This window comes from Phyllostomus discolor, chromosome 8, assembly GCF_004126475.2.
Source record: "Phyllostomus discolor isolate MPI-MPIP mPhyDis1 chromosome 8, mPhyDis1.pri.v3, whole genome shotgun sequence".
NCBI lineage: Eukaryota > Metazoa > Chordata > Mammalia > Chiroptera > Phyllostomidae > Phyllostomus > Phyllostomus discolor.
Genome location: NC_040910.2, coordinates 50,165,086 through 50,188,831, shown reverse-complemented (window position 1 = coordinate 50,188,831; position 23,746 = coordinate 50,165,086). Strand labels below are relative to the sequence as shown.

Here is a 23,746-nt window from a genome sequence, read left to right as displayed (position 1 = left end):
GTGGCTAGGTGGACCAGAGTCCTGAAAGGAGCCAGACTGGAAGATTGGGAACAAGGTCCCAGGAAGTTCATCTAGGGGGACAAATAAGGATGGATACAAAATAGGAAGATTTTAGTATCACAGGTTAATAGCCACCAAAGAGCACCCACAATGGGAGAGACGAAACAACCAAGTAAACAGAATGGCTCGGCCCTTTGACATCAGCCAGCACTTGTTATGCCCCCCCCCCCCCGGCACAGATATGAAGGGCACATCAGCGAGGTAACCTTGGTGGAAGGGAGGAAGCTCTGCACACGCCCATCAGGAGCTCCCATCACCAAGGCTGATGCAGCTGCTATTGCCACTGAATAGCCAAACTTCGAGCCATAGAAGTCGAAACTGTGCCCCAGCTTCAACACCATCTTGAGAAGATGAATTAGGCCCTCATTGCCAACTCTCAACTCCTTTCAGCCTAAAAGAGGTAGTGATTCAACCTGACTAATATGAACATATTGCCCAATATGAGCACGCCTTGTATACCTACAGGGCTTTGGCCAACCCAACTATCTGAAGATTAAAGAGGATGTCCAGCTGACATAAAGACCAGCGTGGTCTTAGGCCAAGGGACCCACTTTATGGCAAAAAAAAACAACTGCAGTAGTGGCCGTGGGCCTCTGACCAAGGAATCCCCTGGTCCAGGCATGTATTGCACCCTTAGGGGTTACCAGCCTAAAAGGGGGGTGCAGTGGCCTCTGAAGAAGAAACTGAGAAGTAAACTTGAAGACGATGTCCTTGTCTGGACACAGTATGGACCCTGAGAGAATGACCACTGTGTGTTACTGCATACCCTAGGGGTAGCATACAGGGGTCAGGAAACCAAAGGGTGGGAGGAAGACTGGCCCCCTTACCTAAACCAAGCCCTACCCGTCTTGGGGGTTTGTCTTACCACCCCAGCTCCGTGGGCCTGGATGCCTTGGTTCCCAAAGAAGGAACACTTTGACACAGGGTCTCCACAGGAGTCTATTAAACTTTAAGCTGCATTCGCTAACAGTCCCTGGGTTCCTCCAACTCAACAGGCATGGAAAGGAATCATACGAGGAAAGATGGGGCTGCTGGAGGCAGGAAGGAATCTCTTTGGCACTAAATTTATCTACTGGGTCACCTCTCAGTGCCCATATGTTTTGTTTTAGCAATAAATAAGTAGCCATATCCTAAGAAGAACCTGGTAACCAGGGACTCAGACCCCTTGGGGATAATTGTCTGGTCAACCTCAGACAGTTCAACCCCAGTCTGTCTAAGAAAAATCACTTAGACTAGTAAAAGCAAAGGTGAGGGGTATCTAGGATGGTGTTGGATGGTGACTAACAGATAGGCTTCGAGATCTACAGCAGCAGGCAGCACTCGGGGATTGGGTCTTGGCTGTTGGGTCCTGGAATCCGCGCGACTCTGAGAGCATTGGGCCTCTGCGAGCTCTGGGATTCGAACCCACGGCACCGACAGCCTAGGGAATTGCTGTCAGAGGTCAAGTTCCAGGCGCGCTGAGCCAGAAACTGCCTCCTCCTCCTTGGCCATCAGGGGCAGGGCCCAGCAGCCAGGGCTAGAGGACGACTGGAGCAGCTCCTGGGTATGTACTGGAGGAGGAGGAGGAGGTCGGGCAGCCTCAGCCCTGAGACTCAGGCGCTCCGCGTGCGGCCCACCCACCGCGCTGAGGTTGCTCGCGCACCCCCACCGTTACTGTTCCAGGTCCTCGGGAGACAGCCGTTACCTAACCCTTCAGAAATCTACGCTGGAGGAGCTGACCTAGTGAGAGCCGTTGCCTTGGAGAGGATGAAGCTGTCAACGACAGTCCAAGGGGGCCGCGGTGGTGGCAAGACCAACAGTGCCCCTGAACAGATGGGCCCAGATGACAGTTGTGGTGGCCGTGGTGGCCTTAGAGAAGCCACTACCCGTGCCACCCCTGGAAAACTTTACTCTGGACCAGGGCCCCTCAGCTCTGCACCAGAGTTTGTACACAAGGGCTTGAAGGTGGGGTCTGACGGGGTAACTGACCAGCTTTCAGCTGGGTCCTTGAAAGAGGTGCAGGCGCCAGTGAGGGTGCGCATGCGCAACCATCCGCCACGAAAGATCCCTGACGATAAGAAGCGCCTCTCACTACCCAATGACAACCTCCTTCCCCGAGGCTACCTCGAGAAGCTGATCCTCAGTAGCCCCATCTTTGACATGCCCCGCAGCCGCCTCCTGCAGCACATCAGCCTGTCGGAGATTGGCTCGAGGAAACTGGAGACGTACATGAAGCTGGATAAGCTGGGTGAGGGCACCCAGGCCACCATCTACAAAGGCAAAAGCAAGCTCACAGATGGCCTCGTGGCACTCAAGGAGATTAGGCTGGAAAAGGAAGAGGGGCTACCCTGCACTGCCATCTGGGAAATGTCCCTGCTCAAGGACCTCAAACATGCCAACATCATCACACTCCTCGACATCATCCACATGGAGAACTCCCTCACCCTTGTCTTCGAGTACCTGGACAAGGACCTGCAGCAGTACCTGGATGACTGTGGGTCCGTCATCAACATGCACAACGTGAAACTGTTCCTGTTCCAGCTGCTCCGTGGCCTGGCCTACTGTCACCGGAAGAAAGTGCTACACCGAGACCTCAACCCCCAGAACTTGCTCATCAACAGGAGAGGAGACCTCAAGCTGGCTGACTTTGGGCTAGCCCGGACCAAGTCCATTCTCACAAAGACCTACTCCAATGAGGTGGTGACGCTGTGGTACCGGCCCCCCGACCTCCTGCTCGGGTCCTCACACTACTCCACCCATGTTGACATGTGGGGTGTGGGCTGCATTTTCTATGAGATGGCCACTGGCCAGCCCCTCTTCCCGGGCTCCGCAGTGGAGGAGCAGCTGCACGTCATCTTCCGAGTCTTGGGAACCCCGACTGAGGAGACATGGCCGGGCATCCTGTCCAACAAAGACTTCAGGGCACGCAACTACCCCAGGTACTGTGCCGAGGCCCTTGGGAGCCATGTGCCCCGACTTGATAGCGATGGGGCTGATCTCCTCACCAAGCTGCTGCAGTTTGAAGGTCGCAATCGAATCTCCGCAGAGGATGCCATGAAACACCCATTCTTCCTCAGTCTGGGGGAGCAGATCCACAAACTTCCTGACACTACTTCCATATTTGCACTAAAGGAGATTGAGCTACAAATGGAGGCCAGCCTTGGCTCTTCATTGATGCCTGACTCAGGCAAGGCAGCTCTCCATGTGGTAGACACTGAGTTCTAAGCCACAGACCCAGGGCCCAGGGGGCAGCAGCTGGAGGGATGCCACACACCTCCCAGGTCAGCCACCTGCTGCATCCTCCTGCTGCATCCTCCTTGCTGGCTGCCTGCCTAGCTGTCCAATTCAAGCCCACGTGCCCACATGCCCCCTGCTGCCTGTCCAAACATCAGTCTGTTGGCCTGCAAACCCACCCATTGGCCTGTCTGCTAGGTGCTGACAAAGCTGTTGTCACTCCTTAGAGAGACAGAGAGAGACTATCAGCTGTAGCCATAGGAGGCATGGTTTCTCCACTAACCCTTTGCCTGTCAATTCTTAGAAAATGAGACCGATCTGAATCCTGAAGGACCTATTTCTAGAGGAGATATAAGAAGTAAGTAGATCTGAGAGGCACAAAAGGTGGACTGTAGTGGACACTGTTGTCATCTCCCCAGGTCCCCTTTTCTCTGAACATCCAGCCCCCTGCTGCGGGAATGTTGCTGCTGATAGCTCAAGCTGCATCCCTCACCAGGAATTGTCCTTGGCTGGAGGGAACTGTTTCATCCAAGGTTATTCTTCCTCCCAGAAGGTAGCTCATGGCCAACGGTGACCAGCTGATGTGAATACAGAGCTGCAACACCCTTGCCTCAGTCTGCAACAACTCTGCAGGTCTGTCCCAGCTCCAGGGCTCTCTGTGGGAGAAACCTCAGTGGCAACGTCACTGCTGATCAGTTTCTCCTGCTGCCTGTTCTGTCAGTCTCATTTTCGTGCAGATGTGTTTCCTGAGAGCACTCTGTAAGAAGCCCTCTACAAGTGTTTCTTTGTCTCTGGGTCTGTGTCCAATTAGCCTCAGTCAGTACGTAGCACTTCCCTGTGTTGAAGTTGACGTCGCAGCAAATGCACTTTCCCACAGGTGTGAGAATGTCCTCACCCACCCAGCCCTCTCCTCCAGCGTGAGTGAGGGTGGGTATAGGGCTGATCCCCACACGTGTCTGGGGGTTCACAGGGAAGAAGTCTGCATATAAGCAGAGTCTATCCCAACTTAGTAAAGTCACAAGGCTTGCAGGCTGACATGTAGCATAAATGAAGCCAGGATCGCTGCCCTCCAGTGTGAGACGCACATGCTCCCACCCAGACATGTGGAAGATCTCCATGTGGGAGGCAGAGGGCCAGCAAAGCGGGGCTTCTGCAGAGAGTCGCCACCACGTCTCCACCTCAAGCAGCGGAGAGTAAGTGTTGGAGCTCCCTCTCCACAGATCCACCTGCAAGCATCCTTGAAGCTCTCTCATAACAAGGATAAATAGCGTGTACCTGGAGTAACAGCTGAGCAGGAAGACGTTCTAAATTACTCCCCTGGCCTCAAAATGTACCCAATTCACGTCCATATCTATACCATACTGCTTCTGCGTTGCCATGTTTCTTAGTATATTTCTAAATTTTAGCATGCACCATCCATACTATAATTACTTAGGAGGGGCCGTATTCTCCTCACATATCGTGAGGAGAACTTTCAAAGCAAGAACCTAGATTATATTCATCTTCATGTTCTGAGATCCTGGCTGAACAAAAGCAGCTTCACACACGGGAAGAGGGAAGAGGCGACATGTCCCAGGAGAGGGAAGAGGTGACATGTCACCTCAGGCTCTTTCCAAATGGCAAGCATCAAGCCAGCCAAAAAGTCTATTTAAATATGTGTGTTAAAAGTGTACATATTCTTTGATAAAACACTAAGTACATTTTTAAATAAAGGAAAGCTGTTATTTTTTTCTATAGATGTATCTGTTTTCTAATTTCTTCACACTAAGAGGCATGTATTTGTAATGTTTAAGTTTCTTAAAAGAAAGAAGGTAACATCGATCCATGGAGATTCTGCCCTTTGTTCTAACATCAGACTGTTCTCAGGCTTGCTCTTGAAGGCTCTCAGCCTCTCGCACACGCTTCCGTGAAAAGGTACCGCCAGGTCTGTGTGAATCAGGGCTCCCCAGAAAACAGAACTGATAGGAAATGCATGTATGTGTGTATTTTGTGTAACACACATGCATACACACATGTGTGTGTCATGTGAGATTTATATAGGAAATGTATATATATGTGTGTGTGTTGTGTGTGTGAGACGTGCTGAAGGAATCGACTCACGTGATTATGGAGACCAAGAAGCCTCGCACACGGCCGTCTGTGAGCCGGAGAACCGGGACAGCCAGTGGTGTAGTTCAGTCCCGGTGTGAGGCTGAGAGCCGGGAGCACTGGTGTCTAAGGGCAGAAGGCCAATGTTGCAGTTACGGTGAAGGGGGCAAACTTCGCCTTCCTCCAGGGTTTTGTTTCCCACAGGCCCTCAGCAGATGAGGCGAGGCCCACCCTCACTGGGAGGACCACCTTTCTTACTCAGTTTATCTATTCGAATGCTAATCTCTTCCAGGCACACCTAGAAATGGTGCTTTCCCAGCTATCTGGGCATCCCTTAGCCCCCAGCAAGTTGACACGTGAAAGTAACAAGGGACTGATATTCCTTCCTTTTGAAATTTACACACAACCTGCGCCAGGGGAGACTGTGAAGGCTCCTGGCACCAAAAGACAGGACGCTGGTGCAGCTGGGGACAGCCTGCCTCTCTTCCTGCCCTCAGAGGAGGGAGCTGCCTCCTTCTCTCCTTTGCTGGGACAATCCTGGTGACTGACATGTAAGCAGTCCCTGAGCCAGAAAATCAAAATGCGAACCACAATGCCACTCATGAAAGCGCACAGATTACGTACTTACATTGGGCTTTCAGCAGCCTCGTGGTGATGGTGGTGATGGGGGATCTCTCCTGTCCAATTGAATTTCTTTCTACATCGTGTACGTGTGCTCCAATAATAACAGCACCAATAAAGCTCTTTCCACGTGGGAACAGCACCCAGGGACAGGGAGCCAGCCGTCCTGTGCTTAGTGCTGCCCCGCCCACCCCACAGTGTTTTCCAAGTCAGCTGGGAAGGCTGGCCTGGTTTCACAGTCAGCTCCGCCCCTTCTGCCCCCACCCTCCTTGCTGAGATGATACTCAGTCACTTAAGGAGGCTCAGGAGGCACCAGATCTTGAGACTTTCGTGGAGCAGCCAGGGAGTGATCCTGAAGAGTTAGAACTGCAAGAGGCCCTGAACACTACCCCGTCTAGTGTAGGTGCTTTCCCATGGAGCAGCGGGGGCCTAGCTGCCTGCAGTCACGCAGCCCTCAGGGGCAAAGCCAGAACTTGAGCCCAGCCTGCCGACTCTCAAGCCTGCTTCTCTCAGTCTTCCACACGGTCTCTGCCATTTGCAGCAGCTAAGGCTCAGGAACCTACTAAACCTCCCTCCACTAACCGCTCCTCAAAGAATAGGGACAAGAGAGGAGAACAAAAGGAGAGGAGAGAGAAGAGAACCAAAGGGAAGCAAAGGAAAAAAAAAGGAAGTGGAGAAAATTCTCCTCTTACCACCTAGGCAAAGCAAGCAGAGGAGACAGGCTCTCTCCATGTCCCCCTCCTGCCCCTGCCCCACCTGCTTCTCAGCAGCCTACAGACTTATGTGGAATCGCTTTTACTCCAAGACTGTTACAGTTCAAAAGGTGGGGGCCAAGGGCAGCCGAGACAATATACTATTACCCGAAAGGAACCCCCCCAGGTTCGTTATGTCCACTGCCAGAGGAAAGACATCTCTCAATACCAGAGATCAGTGAAAAGGAAAGGAATTTATTATTCATTTGAAATAACACAAACTAAAGTTCCCCACAAATGCACACAGTCCTCCCAGCACCCTCCACATGGCAAAAGGGAGCACTTCCAAAGCCTCGTGGTCCTGACTCTCACCCAAGCCTCATGGTCCCAACCAAGACACCAAAGCCACATGGTCCTAAACAGATGTGTGGTCCCAAAAAAGAGACGCCCAATGGCTGCCGTGCCTCTGTTTAAATCCCAGCGCCAATCTTCCTCTGCAGCCCCATTTCTGGCTCCTCTCACAAATGCCCACAGCTGCCAGTATTCTGGGCAGGTGTGGCCCTGTGGTGTGGAGCCAATTATCTCCAAGCTCTTCTGGACCCTATTACAAATCCCTATTTGGGGGTCCCCTCTTGGCTGCACCCTGTTACAAGACTACCTTCCATCTTCACCCAGGTGACTCTAGCTAAGAAGAATGTCACAGGACAGAGCACAACTGTCTCAGTCCCGTTCACACTAGAGATGACTGAAGTAAGAGGATTCCAGAGCATCAGGGACCGGCCAGGACCCCAGGGGGCCATTACTGGACGAACTGCAGAGGGAGGGACGGCTTCTTGCTTTAAATGTGCTCACTTACCCAGGAAGTAACTCTGCCTTTCCTCCCCTCCGTGAGCCGCTCAGAGAAGGGAAACGCCTCCTGCATGAAGTGAGCTGGCAAACACTTAGCGCAGAGTACGTGAGCACGTTAATTTTTGCTGGCTGCTGCCTTTGTGTTTTGAACGAGTCAGACTCTTTTGTGTAACTGCTTGATGAAACATTCCCATCCACCCTGTCAACACAAATTACACAGTTAAAAATGCACACACCCCAACCACCACGACACCAGAGAGCTGCTGACTAGCCCTGAGGGTGGGCTCCTGGGAGCAGCAGCCCAGGTCCAGCCCTCCCTCTGCCCTTCTGACCCAGTCCAGCCTCCAGACCTTGCCCTTCACTGTCTACCTTCCGAGGACAGTTGCTAGGAGACAGAGATACAGCTGGCTGGGTCCATTGCCTAGCCACTGTAGGGTTGGGGGAAGTAGAGCTGGGAGGGTCAAGAAACACAGTACTTGGCCTTCAGGTCACAGGCACCTTCTGGGGATCAGAGGGGGCTTCTCTGTGGTCAGGCCCCTACCCACAAAGAGGGGCCTCACACGCTCAGGAAGGCGGGAGGGGTGGGGTGCCTCTCATGCCTCTCGTTCCAACTCTGATGGGGTTTCTCTGAGTGTGTCTGAAGTGTAGAATGCAGCCCTTGCCCATGAGGCTCAGTTGGAAAGTCGTCCTATAGATCGAAAGGTCATGGGTTTGAATCCCGGTCAGGGCGAGCACCCAGGTTACAGGTTTGACCCCAGGTCGGGGTGTGTATGAGCAGGCAGCCATCAGTGTTTCTCTCTCTCTCTCTGCTCACTCCTCTTTCTAAAGGCAATTTTAAAAATATCCTCAGGTGAGGATAAAATACACACACGCGCGCGCACACATACATACCCCTGCATGGATCCTCTGGCCTTGCGAAGACTCCATTTGTAATGTAAATATCGTGGCCATCTGTTTTATGGCTCAACATTTAGGGCGTTAAGGAGTTTTTAAAAGTGGGAGCATAAAGACAACTTTTGGTCTTTTTATTTGGTCTATTTATTTTGGTCATACAACAGGGAAATACAAATTAGGAAGAAACCGTTGTTCCCCCACAGAGCCACCCCTTTCACTTCACAGAAGGGGACACTAAGGCACAGAAGTAGGAGAGGTGATGCCGCCACCCCACCAGTGCCCTCCAGCCACATCCAGCACTGCCAGAACCCTGTGTCCTCAGCTGCCCCCATCTTCCCACGGGCCTGCCAGTGCCAGCACGCAAGGCCCTCTCACCGAGCCCCTGTGGGGTGGGCAGGAGACACGGCAGCCCACACTGTAACCTGCACTACACCGTCCCTGTCTCCTCAGCACTGTGACCAAGGCTGCGGCTTTCCCTCGGTCCATAAAGCACTCCCCACCACAGGAGACTTTTCTGCACAGCTGGCAGGAAGGCAAACCTGGCAGGAAGAGGAGGGGGGCTCTGGGTATAGCCTGGTTCCATTCAAGCCCAGAAACCATTTCACAAGACAACCCCAGACCCCTCCCCCTGGACCTGACACTTACCAACCACATGACCTTGGACACAATGCCTGGCCTCTCTGAGCCTCAGCTTTCCCATCTGTAAAACAGGGTAATATAGCTTCCCTTACGGGGCCGTGATGAGGATGAAGCAAACAAACAAACACGAGGGGCGTGCACGGGCACAAGCAGTAAAAATATCCCCCTGAAATGGCAATCCCCAGACACAGGAAAAGCTGCAGGGGCAAGAGAAGCCTGGGAGCTCATCCACCCAGGTGCTCAGGGAACAGGAACAGGGTGAGCAAACGGGGGTGACACAGTTTGCCGAAGGTCACACAGCCGGCTGAAGACAGCACTGGGCTGCCCCTGGGCTAGAAGCCTGGGTCCCTCCAGGCTCCTAGCAGATGAGCGTGTGTGGCAGACAGAGCCCGTCGTCATCTGCGGTGCAGCAGCTACTGCTACGGCAGGACTCCAGTGTTTCCGAAATCCCGACAGACAGGGGTCTTCCATGTCTGAAGCAAGACATCAGAATTCCAAAAATCATGTTATTTTTAAAATGCTTAAAATATTTAAAAGTCTTCCTACTCCTTGCTTATTATTATAAATATATTTCTTAAGAAAGCTATTTAAATAGACAATAAAAATTCAGTTTAGTGGTATTTACAAAGACCCACAGCCTATAATGAATTTTCAAACTCTAGAAGACAGCAGAGACCAATTCTAGGCGCATTCGAATATGGGTACACCACACCCAGGCCCCCCAGGCAGCTTAGCAGCATCGCACGGGATCATGTGTCAAACTGTCAATTTCAGGACTTACTTTGCTTCCAAAGTTGTTATTTCTTGGAACAGCATGCAAAGTATCTGTATACAGTATGCAGCACACATAAACTTAGTAACGTGTGTATGTGACTTGCAGGAGTGACTCGCCATTAGCAGCAGACAGGGCCACAAAACCAGGCATTAGCTTGGCAGTGACCATGGACCAGCTCGTCACCAGGCCTCTCCAGCCCGAGGCAGGAGCTGTCCCCGAACTGATTCTCAGCCGCAGTGTCTCCTGCTGTCACTGTCCACTCCATCTCAGGGGATCTCTTCAAAGTTGTGAGGTTCCTCCTTTGGGATTTACAATACTTTTTCCCATTTTCCTGATTTTTTAACTGATTTTTTCTGGATTCAGTTTCCAACACACAAGTTTCCACAAGAAATGCCAGGAAGGGCTTCCCACACGAAACCATAGACCAGGAGTCTGACCTCCTGCCCGCCCATCGGCCCCCACTCTCTCTGTGAGGGACTCTCGCTGGATGCAGGGGACCCGGAGGTCACACACTGTACACAGAGTGGGCAGCAGTTTGGGGAGTTCACTCATTCAGCTGAGCCATCCATGTGCCAGACCAGGTGCCCCTCATGGCAGCGGGAGGGCGGTAGGGGGTGGTCGTGGCTCTGTGGGAATGGCCTCCAGCTGCTGTTACAATCACCACCAGTGGGGCGCACTTAAAACAGCAGAACTGTGCTCCATCATAGTCCTACAGCCTGGAAATCAGAAATCGAGGTGTTGGCAGGGCCACCCTTGAATGCCAGAAAGGAGAACCTTCCTCCCAGTCTTCCAGAGAAGGAATCCACCCTCACCTCCTCCAGCTTTATGGCGCCCGGTGGTCCTTGGCACTCACTAGCTTATAGCTACATCTCCCCACTCTGCACTCCTCCATTTTCCCGGGACCTTCTGCCCACTTTGTATCTCTATCTCTAGATCTCCCTCCTCCTAAGAACACCAGTCATTGGGTTCAGGACCTACCCTAATCCAACATGACCTGGTCTTAACTTGATTCTGCCTGAAAGAACCTATTTCCAAATGAGGCCACGTCACAGGCACCAAGGGTTAGGACTTGAACATGGTGTTTTAGAGACACCCTTCACCCCACAACAGTCTCCAGCAGCAAACAAGTTAGACATGGTTCTGGCGGGTGCAGAGTTAACTAAGTAAACGGGCAGGAGGTGCATTCAGTGCAACAAGAACCACTGCAGGTGAGAGGGGGAAGCGTGGCCTACAAATGGAGCAAGAGGAGAGGAAGCTCATTCAGAGTGTGACGATCAGGGAAAACTTCCTGGAAGAAGAGGCATCTATGTAGAATGAGCAACAGTCAGCCTGAGGGGGGGGCCAGAAGCAATGAATGAAGGCCTGGGGTTAAAGGAACAAGGTCTTTGCTTTGTCCAACCTGACCTTTTTACTCAGAAGGCAGGTTCCCAAGACCCCATCCTTGGACCTCAGCTTACATGTCACATCTTTGAAAAGTCATCCCTGGACAGCCTTCATCCAGTCTTCTCTATCCATCACTCAAATTATTCCCTTTACAGCACCATCATGGTTCACACTGGTTACCTATTTGCTCACTTACTGTCTTCCTTCAACACCAGACATTAGTTCCTCTATGGCAGGGGTCCCACCACCTTTTCCATAGCTATGCCCATAGCATTTAACACTGTGCCTAGTGTATTCTATGTGGTGAAATGAATGAATGAATGGCTCACTATGTGGATGAACAAACAGAAATAGGTTCAACGTGCCTAGGCTGCAGATTTCGAGGCCAGAAGTGGCCAGAAAGCTAGAAAGGGAAATGTGAGCTGGAGCATTCAGGGTGAACATCCAAGGCAGAGCCCCAGAAGCAGGACGGGGAGGAGCAGGGACTTGTTCTAAGAGCAGCGGAGTGTGGGTGGGGGGCGGCTTCCTTATATACGCAGGAGCACGCACGATGGTGCTTGGCATGTAGCAATGAGCACAGATCCCTGGGTCTTGGTGGGGATAGATCCAACAGAGCTAGAGACATGCCCCTGACGAGGGCACTGCACTTAGTAGGTGCTCAGCAAACAGTGTTCGGTTGGCTGAGTGCATGAAAGAGCCTCCTGCAGGAAGTCCCTCACTTCCAGTTGGACACTGAAAGCCAGGAAGAGGTCATAGAAATCCCGAAAACTCTGCACCCCTGAAGTTCTCTCATCTTCGGAATTGTAGGAGGCCGCATTTCCCTTCTATTCTCTTCTCTTCCACCCCCTAGACCTGGGAAGGGAGGCCTGCACGCGGGAGCTCGGAGGGGAGAGGCAGCACCTCGCTGCTGCAGTCATCACGGAGCCAGCGCTTCGGCTGTGCAAGCCCCTGGCTTGGCTTAGAAAGAAAGCTGGAGCACAGAAGCGGTTGAAGGCCCAGCCACCTGGCCGGGTTGAGAGGGGCCAGCAGCCTCTTCCCGCACTCCCTGCAGGGACGGAAAGTCGCCAGACACCTGCACACCTCAGACCGCCCTTTGCATCTGCACAGCAAGGATTATTTAGGCCCCTGTGTTCCCATCTTACAATGAGCAGCAACCAAAAAAGACTAGCTTGGTGTGGCTTTGTATGTTTTTTCAACTTTCCAGATGGTAACCACTGCTGCTTCTCCTATTACTACTCAGTGCAGAGACAGAACTTGCCGGGCCGGGCCAGAGAGCCTTGGGGTCCTAAGCAAACACAGGGTACTTGGATTCACTCGCTATGGAGACGCAGCAGCTCTCATGGCCTCACCAAGCAGGTGAAGGCCCTCCTCTGGGCCACACGGAAGCAGGCCAGCCCTCTCCTGCTGCCCACAGGGCAGGAACTGGTGTAACTGCTAAGCAAGACACAGCAGGAATGATCAAAATAACAAAAACACGAACCTTTTGATGTGACTCTTTCATTTCTAGGAATTTAGCCCACAAATACATGTGAAATGATGTCTTTACTGAGCTTTTCCTTGTATCTTGGTTTGAAGAACACAGGCTTGGCAATAGACTAACTAGAGGAATGTCCATCAGTAAGGGACTGGTTAAAGCTGACAATGCTGTATCCCGACAATGGAATACAAAACAGCTGTGAACAGAAACAGGCACGCCCTCTGTGCACTCCAGGGGCCTCCATTGGTTCACAACAATGTGTTCACTTAAAGCCAACTAACGCACTAGCTCACCGTTTCCTGGGCAGAAACTTAGGTAAAGCTCAGCTGAACGACTCTGGCTCAGGGTCTCCCATCAGGCTGGAGTCGAGCTGTCGGGTGGGGTCCTCTCAAGACCTGACTAGGAGGACGGAGTGTCCGCCTCCTCTCTTAGTCTAGCCCCGCCACCGCCAGCAGGTCTTGAAGATCAGCTCCCGCGCTCACACAGCGTGGGCGGGCCTCAGCCCCTCACCCGGCAGCAGGCCTCTCTGAGGCTGCCGGGTGTCCGCAGGACACGACAGCTGGCTTCCCCAGATAAGGGGTTCAAGAGAGAGAAAGAGAGCTCCCAAGACAGAAGGGGCCGTTTGTTCATAACCCAATCTCTGAAGTGACACCCCATCGCCATGGCTGTTTCCTAGGCACTGGAAGCAAATCACTCATTCCAGCCCACAGCCAGGGGCGGGCCTGCTCACCTTCTGAGGGAACGAACATCAAAGAATCTATAGACGCATCTTTATTTATTTTATTTTTTTAACGCCTTTATTCTTGGCTGTGGGCACATCTTTAAAATCACCACAACAAGATAGATTCCCAAGCAAAAATATAGAATAAAAAATAAAAAGTAAAGTGCAGAGCAGTTTGTATGGGTGGCTACTACCATATATGTAATGACAAGAAAAGCGTACTCATACGCACTCACTTGCAGACACAGAAAATATCTCTGGAGGGATACGTAATAAACGGTTAAGGCTTGTTGCCTGCAGGGAGGACAATGTAGGGGCTGGAGGGAAAATTTACACCAGGTGTCTCCGCCCAACTCTTGAATTTAGCACCCTGGTAAATTACCTGTTCTTGATAGGTATCAGATAGGATGCAATCATTCTGTTACTCCATTAATGTTTACTGAGCCTCATGGAACAAAGCCCTAGGGAGTGCCGGACCCTTAAGGAAATCGCAGTCTCTCTAGATGAATGTGATCTCAGCACAGTTAAAACCTTTGGAAATAACTTCTTATCAAATAAGTTAAAGGTCAAGCATGTGGCCCAGATGAAAGCCCCCATGCGGGTGGTCTGGGGGGAGGAGTGCTTCCACAGGACCTGGGTGGCCAGTGCGGGCTAAGCAGGGAGAAGGGGCAGGTCTGCGGTGGGGCCCAAAAAGAGACCACAGTGAGACTGGGGGTTAAGAAAGGGGAAGGAGGGGCTGTGCAGGGACCTGCCCAGGTCCCTGGGAGAGTGGGAGGCTGTGTTCTTTGTGAGCTTTGCTTATTGCTTTGCCCCAATGCCTAAGTTCTGTTCTTGGCCTCTATTAAAGCTCTGGTTCAAACTGGGCCTCTGCATGCCCCTGCTCTAGAGAAGTCATTCTGATCCTCGAAACAGAATCCATCCACTTCCAATCAAATCAAAAGGTTCCCTGAAGGGTTCAGAGGGGCCTCATCGAACCCAAGGAGAGCTGAGCCTGGTGACGCACATGAGCTCAGAACTGGAGAGTTGAAAGTCAAGCTCTCCCTCTCTCTGTCTCTCTCCTCCCCCCGCCCCATCTCTCCTTCCCTTCCTCCTTCCCTCTCTCCCTTTTCAGGCTGCCTGCCTCTCTCCACACATCTGTTCCATGTCTCAGCTCTTGCCCATCACCCCTTGATTAGTCCTAGTTTCTGCTCCCCCTTATTATAGATTAAATTGTGTCCCCTCCAAATCCACTTGTTAAAATTCTAATATCTAGTACCTCGGAGTGGGACCTTATTTGAAAATAGGGTCACTGTGGTTATAATCAGTTAAGAAGCCAGTAAGGGGGACCCTAACCCTACACGACTAACGGGCTTACAAACTGGGGAAGTTTGCTCACAGACCCACACACGGAGAGAACGCCGTGTGGAGATGAAGACGGAGGTTGCTGTGATGTCCCTACACGCCAAGGAACGCCCAAGATCGCCTGGACACCAGCAGAAGCTAGAGGGCAGCTGTTGAACAGATTCTTCCTCACAGCCCTCAGAAGAAACCAGCCCTGCTGACACTTTGACCTTGGACTTCTGGCCTCCAGAGCTAGGAGACAATACATTCACTTCACATCACCTGACTTCAAGTACTTTCTTACGGCAGCCTTAGCAGTCATCCATCCCTTCTGCCGACCTGTTCCTGGCTTTGCTTTTCTTTCTTTTTTTCTTAAACTTTCTTTCTTTCTTTCTTTCTTTCTTTCTTTCTTTCTTTCTTTCTTTCTTTCTTTCTTTCTTTCTCTTTCTCTTTCTTAGTTTCTTTCTTTCTTTCTAGAGAGAAGAAAAGGGAGGGAGAAAGAGAGAGAGAGAAACATCAGTGTGAGAGAGAAACATCAATTGGTGTCCTTTCCTACATGCCCTGACTGGGACCAAACCCACAACCCAGGCCTTTGCCCTTACCGGGAATTGAACCAGCAACCTCTCACTTTGTGGGATGATGCCCAGCCCGCTGAGCCACACCAGTCAGGGCCTGGCTTTGCTTTCCAATGGCAGAGCTGCTCACCCTGGAGCGCAGTGCAGACCACCAACCCCACGTCCATCAGCTCACATTCCCACGGCGGGTCTGATGACCTGTGTCACCTCTTTATGGAGGAGCCCAGTCCCATCAGCTGTGAGGAGGGTGGACCGCACCCTCTGCTATAAACGGTCCCCCAGGCACTGGCCCAGTGCAGGGGAGGTGGGAAGGCCGAGGAGGGGCAGCGTGTCCAGAGGCGCGGCTCCCCGTGCAGCACACTCGCCCTCCCACCACGTCCCGGGGCTGGGCCTCAGCCCGGGCGGGAGGGCGGCCAGGAGTGAGGGGCGCTGGTGCGGGGCCTCACTGCTCAGTGTCCTGGTGCATTTGAGAAGTCGTAAACGTTGGTCATGTCAGCGGTTTTCAGCCTTCTTCGCCTCATGGCACACACCAGCTAATCACTAAAAGTCGGCAGCACACTAAAAAGCATATTTTTTACCGATCTGAAAAACAGGAGGGGGGATCATTTTGATTCATGTGCACCAGACGTCTATTGTTATGTTGGCTGTTGTCATTTTTTTGATTTGACCATCTAAGGGAAACGAGGTCAGTGCCCCTGAGTAGTCGGATCTTGCACATTTTAAGAATTCTTTTAGCGCACTGGTTGAAAATAGCTGTGTTATGTGATAGGTACGGGCTGGCTGCTGGGATAATCGACCTGAAGAAGATGCTGTGATTTTCTGAAGGGGCCCACAGCCAAGAGGCAGACAGGCGATAACAGTAAACACTCATGTTACCAGAGGTTTGCTCTGCATCTGTGCTTTGCAGGCTGTACACACTCTGACCCCCTGAACAGCTCGATGAGCAGGGACCCTCTGTACCTCTTTTACAGATAGGGAAGCTGAGTCCTACAGCGCCAAAGAAACTTGCCTGAGGTGGGGCAGCTGGCAGACGGCAGAGCCGAGATTTGAACTGGCCTGGCTGGTTCCCTGCCGCCAGCTGCCCTGTACTCGTATGTGTAGACCCTGACTTGCTGGAGAAGTCCAGACGAGCACCATCCAGAGCTGGGCAGGATGGGGAAGCCTAGCGTGAGCTGGGCCAGGACACCGGTGCGTCCACACCTGCCAGGAGCTGCGGAGGACATCTGGAGGGCGTCTTTCTGGCATCGTTGTGGGTGAGAAGCACAATCGGACCTTGAGGAGGCCAGACAGGAAGTGAGGGGTCAGGTGGAGAGGCAGAGGCCTTGAACATTACACCAAGTAGTATGGAGCGAGAGGAGTAGGGACCACAGGCTTTTCCCAGCCTGGCTACCTGATTTAAGCCTGGATTAAGATGCCTCTGGCAGCCCTGTGAACATGGACTGTAAGGGGTCAGAGATGGGACACGGAGAGTGTTGAGTCAGAGAAGGATGGATAAAAAAAGTGATGGGCTTAAAGAGACCCTGAGAAGCAGAGTACAGAGGACATTTTCTGTGTAGACACCAAGGGAGAGGGTGGAATCAAAACATCGGGGGTCCCTCCTGCGTTTATCCCACAGGGGACTGTAAAACTTACCTCTAGTGCAAAACGCCAGCTTCAGCCCGCAGTTCCTGGAGGTACCCTTCCCACGCAGCCCCCACCCAGGTTTGGCCTGCACGCACTCTCTCCACTCCGACCGCTCTCCTGCTGAGCACCCTTTTTATTAGCACACTCTCTTCGCCACCAGAGAAGGTAATCAGGATACCTGTTTCAGGAAGGCAAGAACTGTTGATATTCTTGACCTGATTCCAAAGGCCCAGCACATCCCTGGAGAGCAATTAATTAAATGGTTATCTGTGTCTAGCCTGGAGATTTCTCCCACCCCTCTCCCTGTCTTTGTCTCCAGTCCTCCCTAAATCTTCCCTCTCCCCCTGCCTCCACATTGTACTTACTGGTTAAGAAGCTAAATTTCATTTCCCTTAGTGGTAGAAAATTGTTTTGTTTTGTTTTTAAGACACAATCTAAGAGCTTTAATTTTTCCATTGTAACCATGTGGATGCTATATTTAGTAATTTTATTAACGAGGTAATTTACGTAAATTCCATACCGGAGCCCCGCTGAGCAGCAAGCTAATTCTATTCTTCTCATTAGAGAAAACAGACAAACCAAATGAGGTTTAAAGACAAGACGAATGAATTTGTGTCTGTGCAGAAGTCAGGCCTGGGACCTCAGGACATGGGTCTATCCAAGGAGCAGGACACGGTGCCCCCGTCCACCACCAGCACACAGCTGAAGGTTGTGGGGGAGGAATGGACCGCAACCGAGGGCCAGAAGTGCGGGACCAAGAATTCACCGAACTCACCTGGGCCCAGGGGGACTCTCTCTCTGAAGAGCAGGTGGCAGATCTACAATGAAATGTCCCTCTTCCTTGTGCCCTTCTGCAGGGCCAGTGTGGACGGGAAGAAGAGCTCTTGGCCTCCCAAAGAGCTTTCGGGGGCTCCAATTGCTCTCTGACTCCCTCCAGCTTCTGTCCAGCTGCTTCCCCGTGGCAGGGAGGGAGGCCAAGCCCACTAAACCAGCTCCTTCAATCTCTGTGTCAGCACCAAGCATGTATACATGGGCTTCTTGATAAATACAAGAGAATCCCACTTCCAACAAAGCCAATAACTGGAAAAAAAAAAAAACCTGATTTGTACCAGAGACATCAAGAGGTGGTTATTAGCTTTACAAAAAGACAAACTGGAGAATCTTTTAAATCCCATCTCCCTCAGTGCTTTGGAAATGAGATTCAATTTAGGAAAAAATTCAATAGAGACACAACTTTGGAGAATGCTCTGCTGGTGCAAAGAAGGCACAGCAGGGGCTCGACGCTTATGGTGATTAACAGGAATAAGCGGGCATTTTTCCTTCCTTCCCAGTCGGACTGATATTTCCATGGCATGAGAGCTGGCTATGTGCCAAATGCTTTCACACGCCTTCAGCGGACCCAGTCCTCATGGCAGCCGACAGCGGGAGCTTCTCCGAGTCACACAGCTGAGGAAACTGAGGCTCCGGGCAGCAGAGGAGCTCACCCACAGCCAGTGGTGGTGAGTCAGTGTCAGGACCTGGGGCTGTGCCTGCAGCCTCCCCACCCACCACCCCATGGCTCCTCTCCCCCAGAGACGCATTCCCACAGGCTCCCAGCTGGCTCTCCTTCTCTGGACACACCAGCTACCAGACAGACGAGCAAACTCCCCTCTAAGTCACTGTGCCCTCCTTCTGGAAACTCAATTAGATCACCAGGACCCATTCTCTGTCTGTTAAAGATTGTCACAGCTCTAAGGGCCTCCCACAGCGTCATGTGAAACAGACCTCCCGGCCCAGGTGCTGGCCACAGCAGGCAGTGGCCAGAGGGCAAGGGTGGCCTGGGAGCTGACCCCCAAGATCTCCTTACTCCATGGCAAGCTTATGCCCCATCCTTGCCATTTTCACAGAAGTCCTTTGTTTCCAAGGCAGAGTCCCTGCTCCCCAGCCTCCCTGCAGTGTGGCCGGGTCACTGAGCTCCGCCCTGGGCCAGGGTGAAGTGATGGGTGAAGCCTCCTGGCCTGCCTCTCGGGCACTCTCCTTCTCCAGCACACACAGAGGGCAACCCCAGAAGCCGGTGGTGCAAGGTAGACCTACAGCTGAAATTCGAGCTCTGCTTTTGGCAGTAATTGGTGTTACCTTAAGTAATGCAAATTCGCCAAAAAGCCCAGATGGGGCCCTGGCCAGGTGGCTCATTTGGTTGGAGCATTGACCCACACACAGGAAGGTGGAGGGTTCAATTCCTGGTCAGGGTGCATACCTAGGCAGCAGAATCCATCCCCAGTCAGGGTGCATATGGGAGGCAACCGGTCGATTTTCTCACATCCATGTTTCTCTCTCTCTCTTTCTCCCTTCTCTCTCTAAAAATCAATAAACTATTGTCAGGGAAAGATTTTTTTAAAAGCCCTGATAGGGGCTCAGGGGCAAAACTTGGGGAGTAAGCCACAGGATTTGGGGGGCAGTACAGCAGGTCGCAAGCTTGGGGCCAGAGAGAGCAAGTCCCCGTGCAGCTCCAGCACCTACTCTGGCATGGGTCCAGCTGGCACCACTGTTCGCATTATAGGGCCCGGGGTGGGCAGGGTGAGGCCGCCCTGACAACACCCCCGCTGACCCACAGGAATCAACAGGTGCAGGAGAAAGCCCCGAAGTTGATGTGGGGTCAGCTGGACTGACTGGACTCGGTCTCCATAGCATCCGCCCCCCAGCACAGGGCCCAGGACCCAGGGCCAGGAGGGCCATCTCTCCTCCCCTCCCCTCTGCGCCTGCTCCCCCTTCTCGGGAGGGTCTCGGACAGGACAACCCTTCCACCTCTTTCTTCTTTCCAGCCCCCACTCTCAAAGGGCCAAGCCTATCTGGGTCAGGAGGAGGCAGGAAAGCGAGCTACCGAGTTGTGCGGACAAGTCCCCCAACCTCACTGGCGGGTGATGGAGAGGTGTAGGGTTCAGTGGATGGATTCGCCATCTCTGGAGATTCCCCCACCCCAGTATTATCTGGAAGGAGAGAGGAACCTACATTTTAGGAAGGGCTTTCTCATCCCAAGACCTAGATCACCTTTCCTCCAGCCGTCTACATACTTCTCACCTTCTCGACAACCTTTTGAAGAAGGCATTAGGGTCTCATTTCACGGATGAGGAGCCTGGCACTCTGAGAGGTGGAGTGACTTGCCCAGGGCCACAGCCCTAGAATGCAAGCCCAGGTCACTGCCTCTGACTCTGGGACCTGCACTCGCCATCCCTCATCTCCCAGACATGCTGGAAAGGAAACCCTGGCCCCTGTCGCACTCACAGCCTCCCTTCCCCGCAGCCTGGGCTTTCTTTGGCCCAGAGGAGAGGCTATCACCCCCCGCCTGCCACCGGTCTCTGGATGGCTCTTTCTTGGCTAGTGCACATGACTGCAGACAACCACCTGCCTCTCCAGGCATGGAGAGGGTAGACAGAGCCAAGGATGGCACTCCTTCAGAAGGCACTCATTTTAATCCTCACCCAAAGATATGTTTATTGATTTTTATTTTTAGAGAGAGAGAGAAATTGATGTGAGAGAGAAACATCTATTGGTTGTCTTCTATATGCACCCCAACCAGGGATCAAACCCACAACCTAGGTGTGTGCCCTGACCGGGGATTGAACCTGCAACCCTTGGGCAACACTCCAGCCGCCAGAGCTACCCAGCCAGTGCAGGAAGCTCTCCTTTGTGAGCGTAGCCCTGAGAGCAAAGCCTCCTTCCATCTTGTGTCAGGCTTCCCCCAGCCCCAGGCCCACCACCCACAATGCAGAACTCACACGCTCTAGACCCAGAAGTGCCATTAAAAACATTGTCTGTCTGGTGGTATCTGACCTGTCTCTGCAAACCGGCATTTTCCACGTAAGGGGGCTTCTTGGGTGACGACAGCCATTGGACGAGGTATCCAGCCCAGAGACCCCAGGCCACATCACAACCCACCCGCCCTCCACGCACCGAGGAGCACTCAGCTGGCCATCGCGGATGCTTCAGAAGGAACGCGGGCTGCCTGGGGCACAGCCAGGGCGGCCTGACAGACAGACTCTAGGAGGCCACGGCGCGGTGCGCAGGCAGGAGGCAGAGGATCCATCTCTGTGAAAGACTCGAGAGACATTCCTGCGGACTCTCGGTCAGCTCCAGTCTCTTCCTCCTGAAGAAGTCAGGCCTTGCTGTGCTCTCCAGAAAGGGTGGTCACGGCCGACATGGCTTCCACCCTCTGCCAGGCCCACCCTCCCCTGCCACACCGCACCCCCAGAGCCACCCTCCCCACCCTTCGCCGTACTCCCTCCCAAGAAAGCGCAAACCAGTGGGGTGGGGGTGGGCAGGGCACACAGTCCTGTTTCTGTCGTCATTGTTTTTGAGAAACACTGTTGCTCTCTCACTTCCCAGTCCATTTTAACACTGTTGGTGAAGGCTGGAAGACTGCTGAGGGGAGGAAAACATTCCAGGAACAGCTAATCGACTCTTCTAACCGGCTTATGCTTTTCTGTTCAGGCAACACTGCTTTCCGTAGTCTTGTTTTTGACTGAGCTATGGAGGAGTGGGAACAGGGCTCAGAGACTGTAACCCAGGACCCATAAATCCAAGGCCTGGTCCACCCAGCTCCAGCTCTCTGCAGGCAGGGCTGCTGGGCAAGGCATCTCCACTCTCTGTGACTGTCCTATCACCTGCAAATTGGGGGTAAGTCCAGTTGTCCCATAGGCAGAGGGGTGGCCACAGTTGACTCTGACTGTGGACACCAAGAATTGGAGTTGGGGTGGGGTGGGGCTGATTTGCCTTGCTGGAGAAACCAGGACTGTGCGTGATCCCCAGCTCCAAGGTCACCCCACGTCTCAGCCGGGAGACCTGGAAGGCTCCCAGGTGAGCTGAGACCTCAGTTTGAATCCTGCCCTCACTCACCCATGATGTCCTGGCCAGGGACCTCGGTTCCCTCATCTGTGGAGGAAGGGAAAAGGGTCACTTGTCCCCTGTCAGAGAGAGAGAGAAGGAAACGCATGTGCTAAGCACACATAGCACCCGCTCAGCTTGGGTTTTTTCATCCCTTCTTTATGACGCCATGAGGCTGGCGCGGTCAGCTCCTCGCTCTCGATGGCGACACTGGGGCCCGAAGACAGCATGCGAGGCACCACGGCCTCACGCTGACTCAGTCGCAGACTCAGACCCAAGGCCTCCGGGAAAGCTCCTCAGAGGCAGGGGGACAGCAGTTTGTTACAGGTCCGGTCCTGCCCAGGGCACTCCTCCACCGCCCCTGCCTCTGCTCCTTGGGCAAGCTCCACCCTGCAGATGCTCCCTCTCTGGCGGTCTTTCCAACCCTTTTCCCCAGGCCTCCTCCCCGAGGGCGAGGGCGTGCTCCTCTCCAGGCCCCAGACCCCCAGGGCCCCAGCCGCCCTGGGAACCAAGGGGCACTCCCGCTCTCACTAGTAGCAGCTGCACTTCCTTGGGCACCAGAACCAAGTGAGAGGCTCCCGTGACTTCAAACAGCCACCATTCTGGGACCTGGGTCCAGAAAACAACTCTTCTGCAGTTTTGCTCCTGTGACTATCTTGGCCCGGAATTTACCTTTTCTCTCATCAGCCTGGCCGAGTCTCCTCCTCCAAGACCAGACGCACTAGGCACCTCCCATGGAGGTCTCTGCAGGCTTCCAGGCCTGCGGATGCTGCCACCGTGGGGTCCTGTGATGTCCGGCACAGGTTCCTCCGAAACATCCAGACTGGGAAAGAGAGGAGCGGGCGTGAGGGGATGTGCTTACGGTGAGGGTTGGGACTGGGGTGCATTTTATTTGTGTGCGACTGACAGGTAGGAGCACAGTGGACATCACCTGGGATGTGGAGTGAAGGCCCCAGACCCGGAGGCAGGACACATGGCGAGCCACAGGACGCTCCAAACCCTTCACCTGAAAGGACCGGTCACTGGGTTGTTGTGAGATTAAGCAAAACGAATCTGAAAAATATCAGAGCCTTTTAAGAATGATGCCTCCAGATGTTTCCGCTGGGTACCACAGGTGTTCAGAGGAGACAGGGGTGCCCTCCATAGGGTTACTGGGGATGTGGGCCGTGAAAGGTTCACAAGGAGAAGTGCAGAGAGCGAAGGGTTTAGTTTCCTTTCCCAAGGGAGAGGAAGGGCTGGGGCGTTGGGCTCATACTGGGTCACGGGGTGGCTGCGGAGCAGGACGTTTCAGGCGGCCTTGCACAGGCTGCACCTTGTCTCAACGTTGTCCGGGGGTGCAGGGTCCAGTCGCTGGGGTCTGGCGTGTCCTTTTTTCATAAGTCCTGGAGCCTCTACACCTTCAGGGCACTTCTGGTAATTTTCTAGTCCTGAGGATAAAGGCTCATCAAGCAATTAGGGTCAGTCCTGCTTCATGGGTCCAGCCAGCTCCAGGAAAGAGGTCCTGAGAAAGGGGCTTTTGTCCTGGGACCCTCTTGCTGGGGGAGACCTGGAACCGGGGATAAGAAACAAATACATAAAGCGAGGCCTTTAAGCTGACCTTCAAGAATGGAGAGGATTTAGATGGCCAAAGTGGGGGGGGGGGGGGGGGCAGAGGAGGCCAGGTGAGGAAGGAAGGAGACCAGATGTTGAGAAGGCAGCATCAATTTAGTCAACAAGTTGTATTGAGCAACTACTATCTGCCAACCACATTCCAAGTGCTAGAGATTCCGGAGTAAAGAAAGCAGACAAGGTCCCTATCCTGAGTATTTGCATTCCAATTGGGGAGGACAGACAATAAACAAACAAAGAAGAATCCACAGTGACTTCAGATGGTGGTAACAGGAAGTCAATCTGCTAGGATGGCGGGAAGGGACATCTCTAGATGAGATAGTAAAGGAGTGGTGGTCCCTCCACCCA

At 53.0% G+C, this 23,746-nt stretch overlaps 1 protein-coding gene across 1 annotated transcript; it reads left to right on the top strand.

Annotated features, from left to right (window-relative positions):
• The first annotated feature begins 1,605 nt into the window (after positions 1–1,605).
• On the top strand, positions 1,606–3,494 carry LOC114503494 (cyclin-dependent kinase 16-like). Its single transcript, XM_036034495.1, has one exon. It carries the CDS (start codon positions 1,606–1,608, stop codon positions 3,262–3,264), a length of 1,659 nt encoding a protein of 552 aa, XP_035890388.1. The 3' UTR covers positions 3,265–3,494.
• The last annotated feature ends 20,252 nt before the right edge of the window (positions 3,495–23,746 follow it).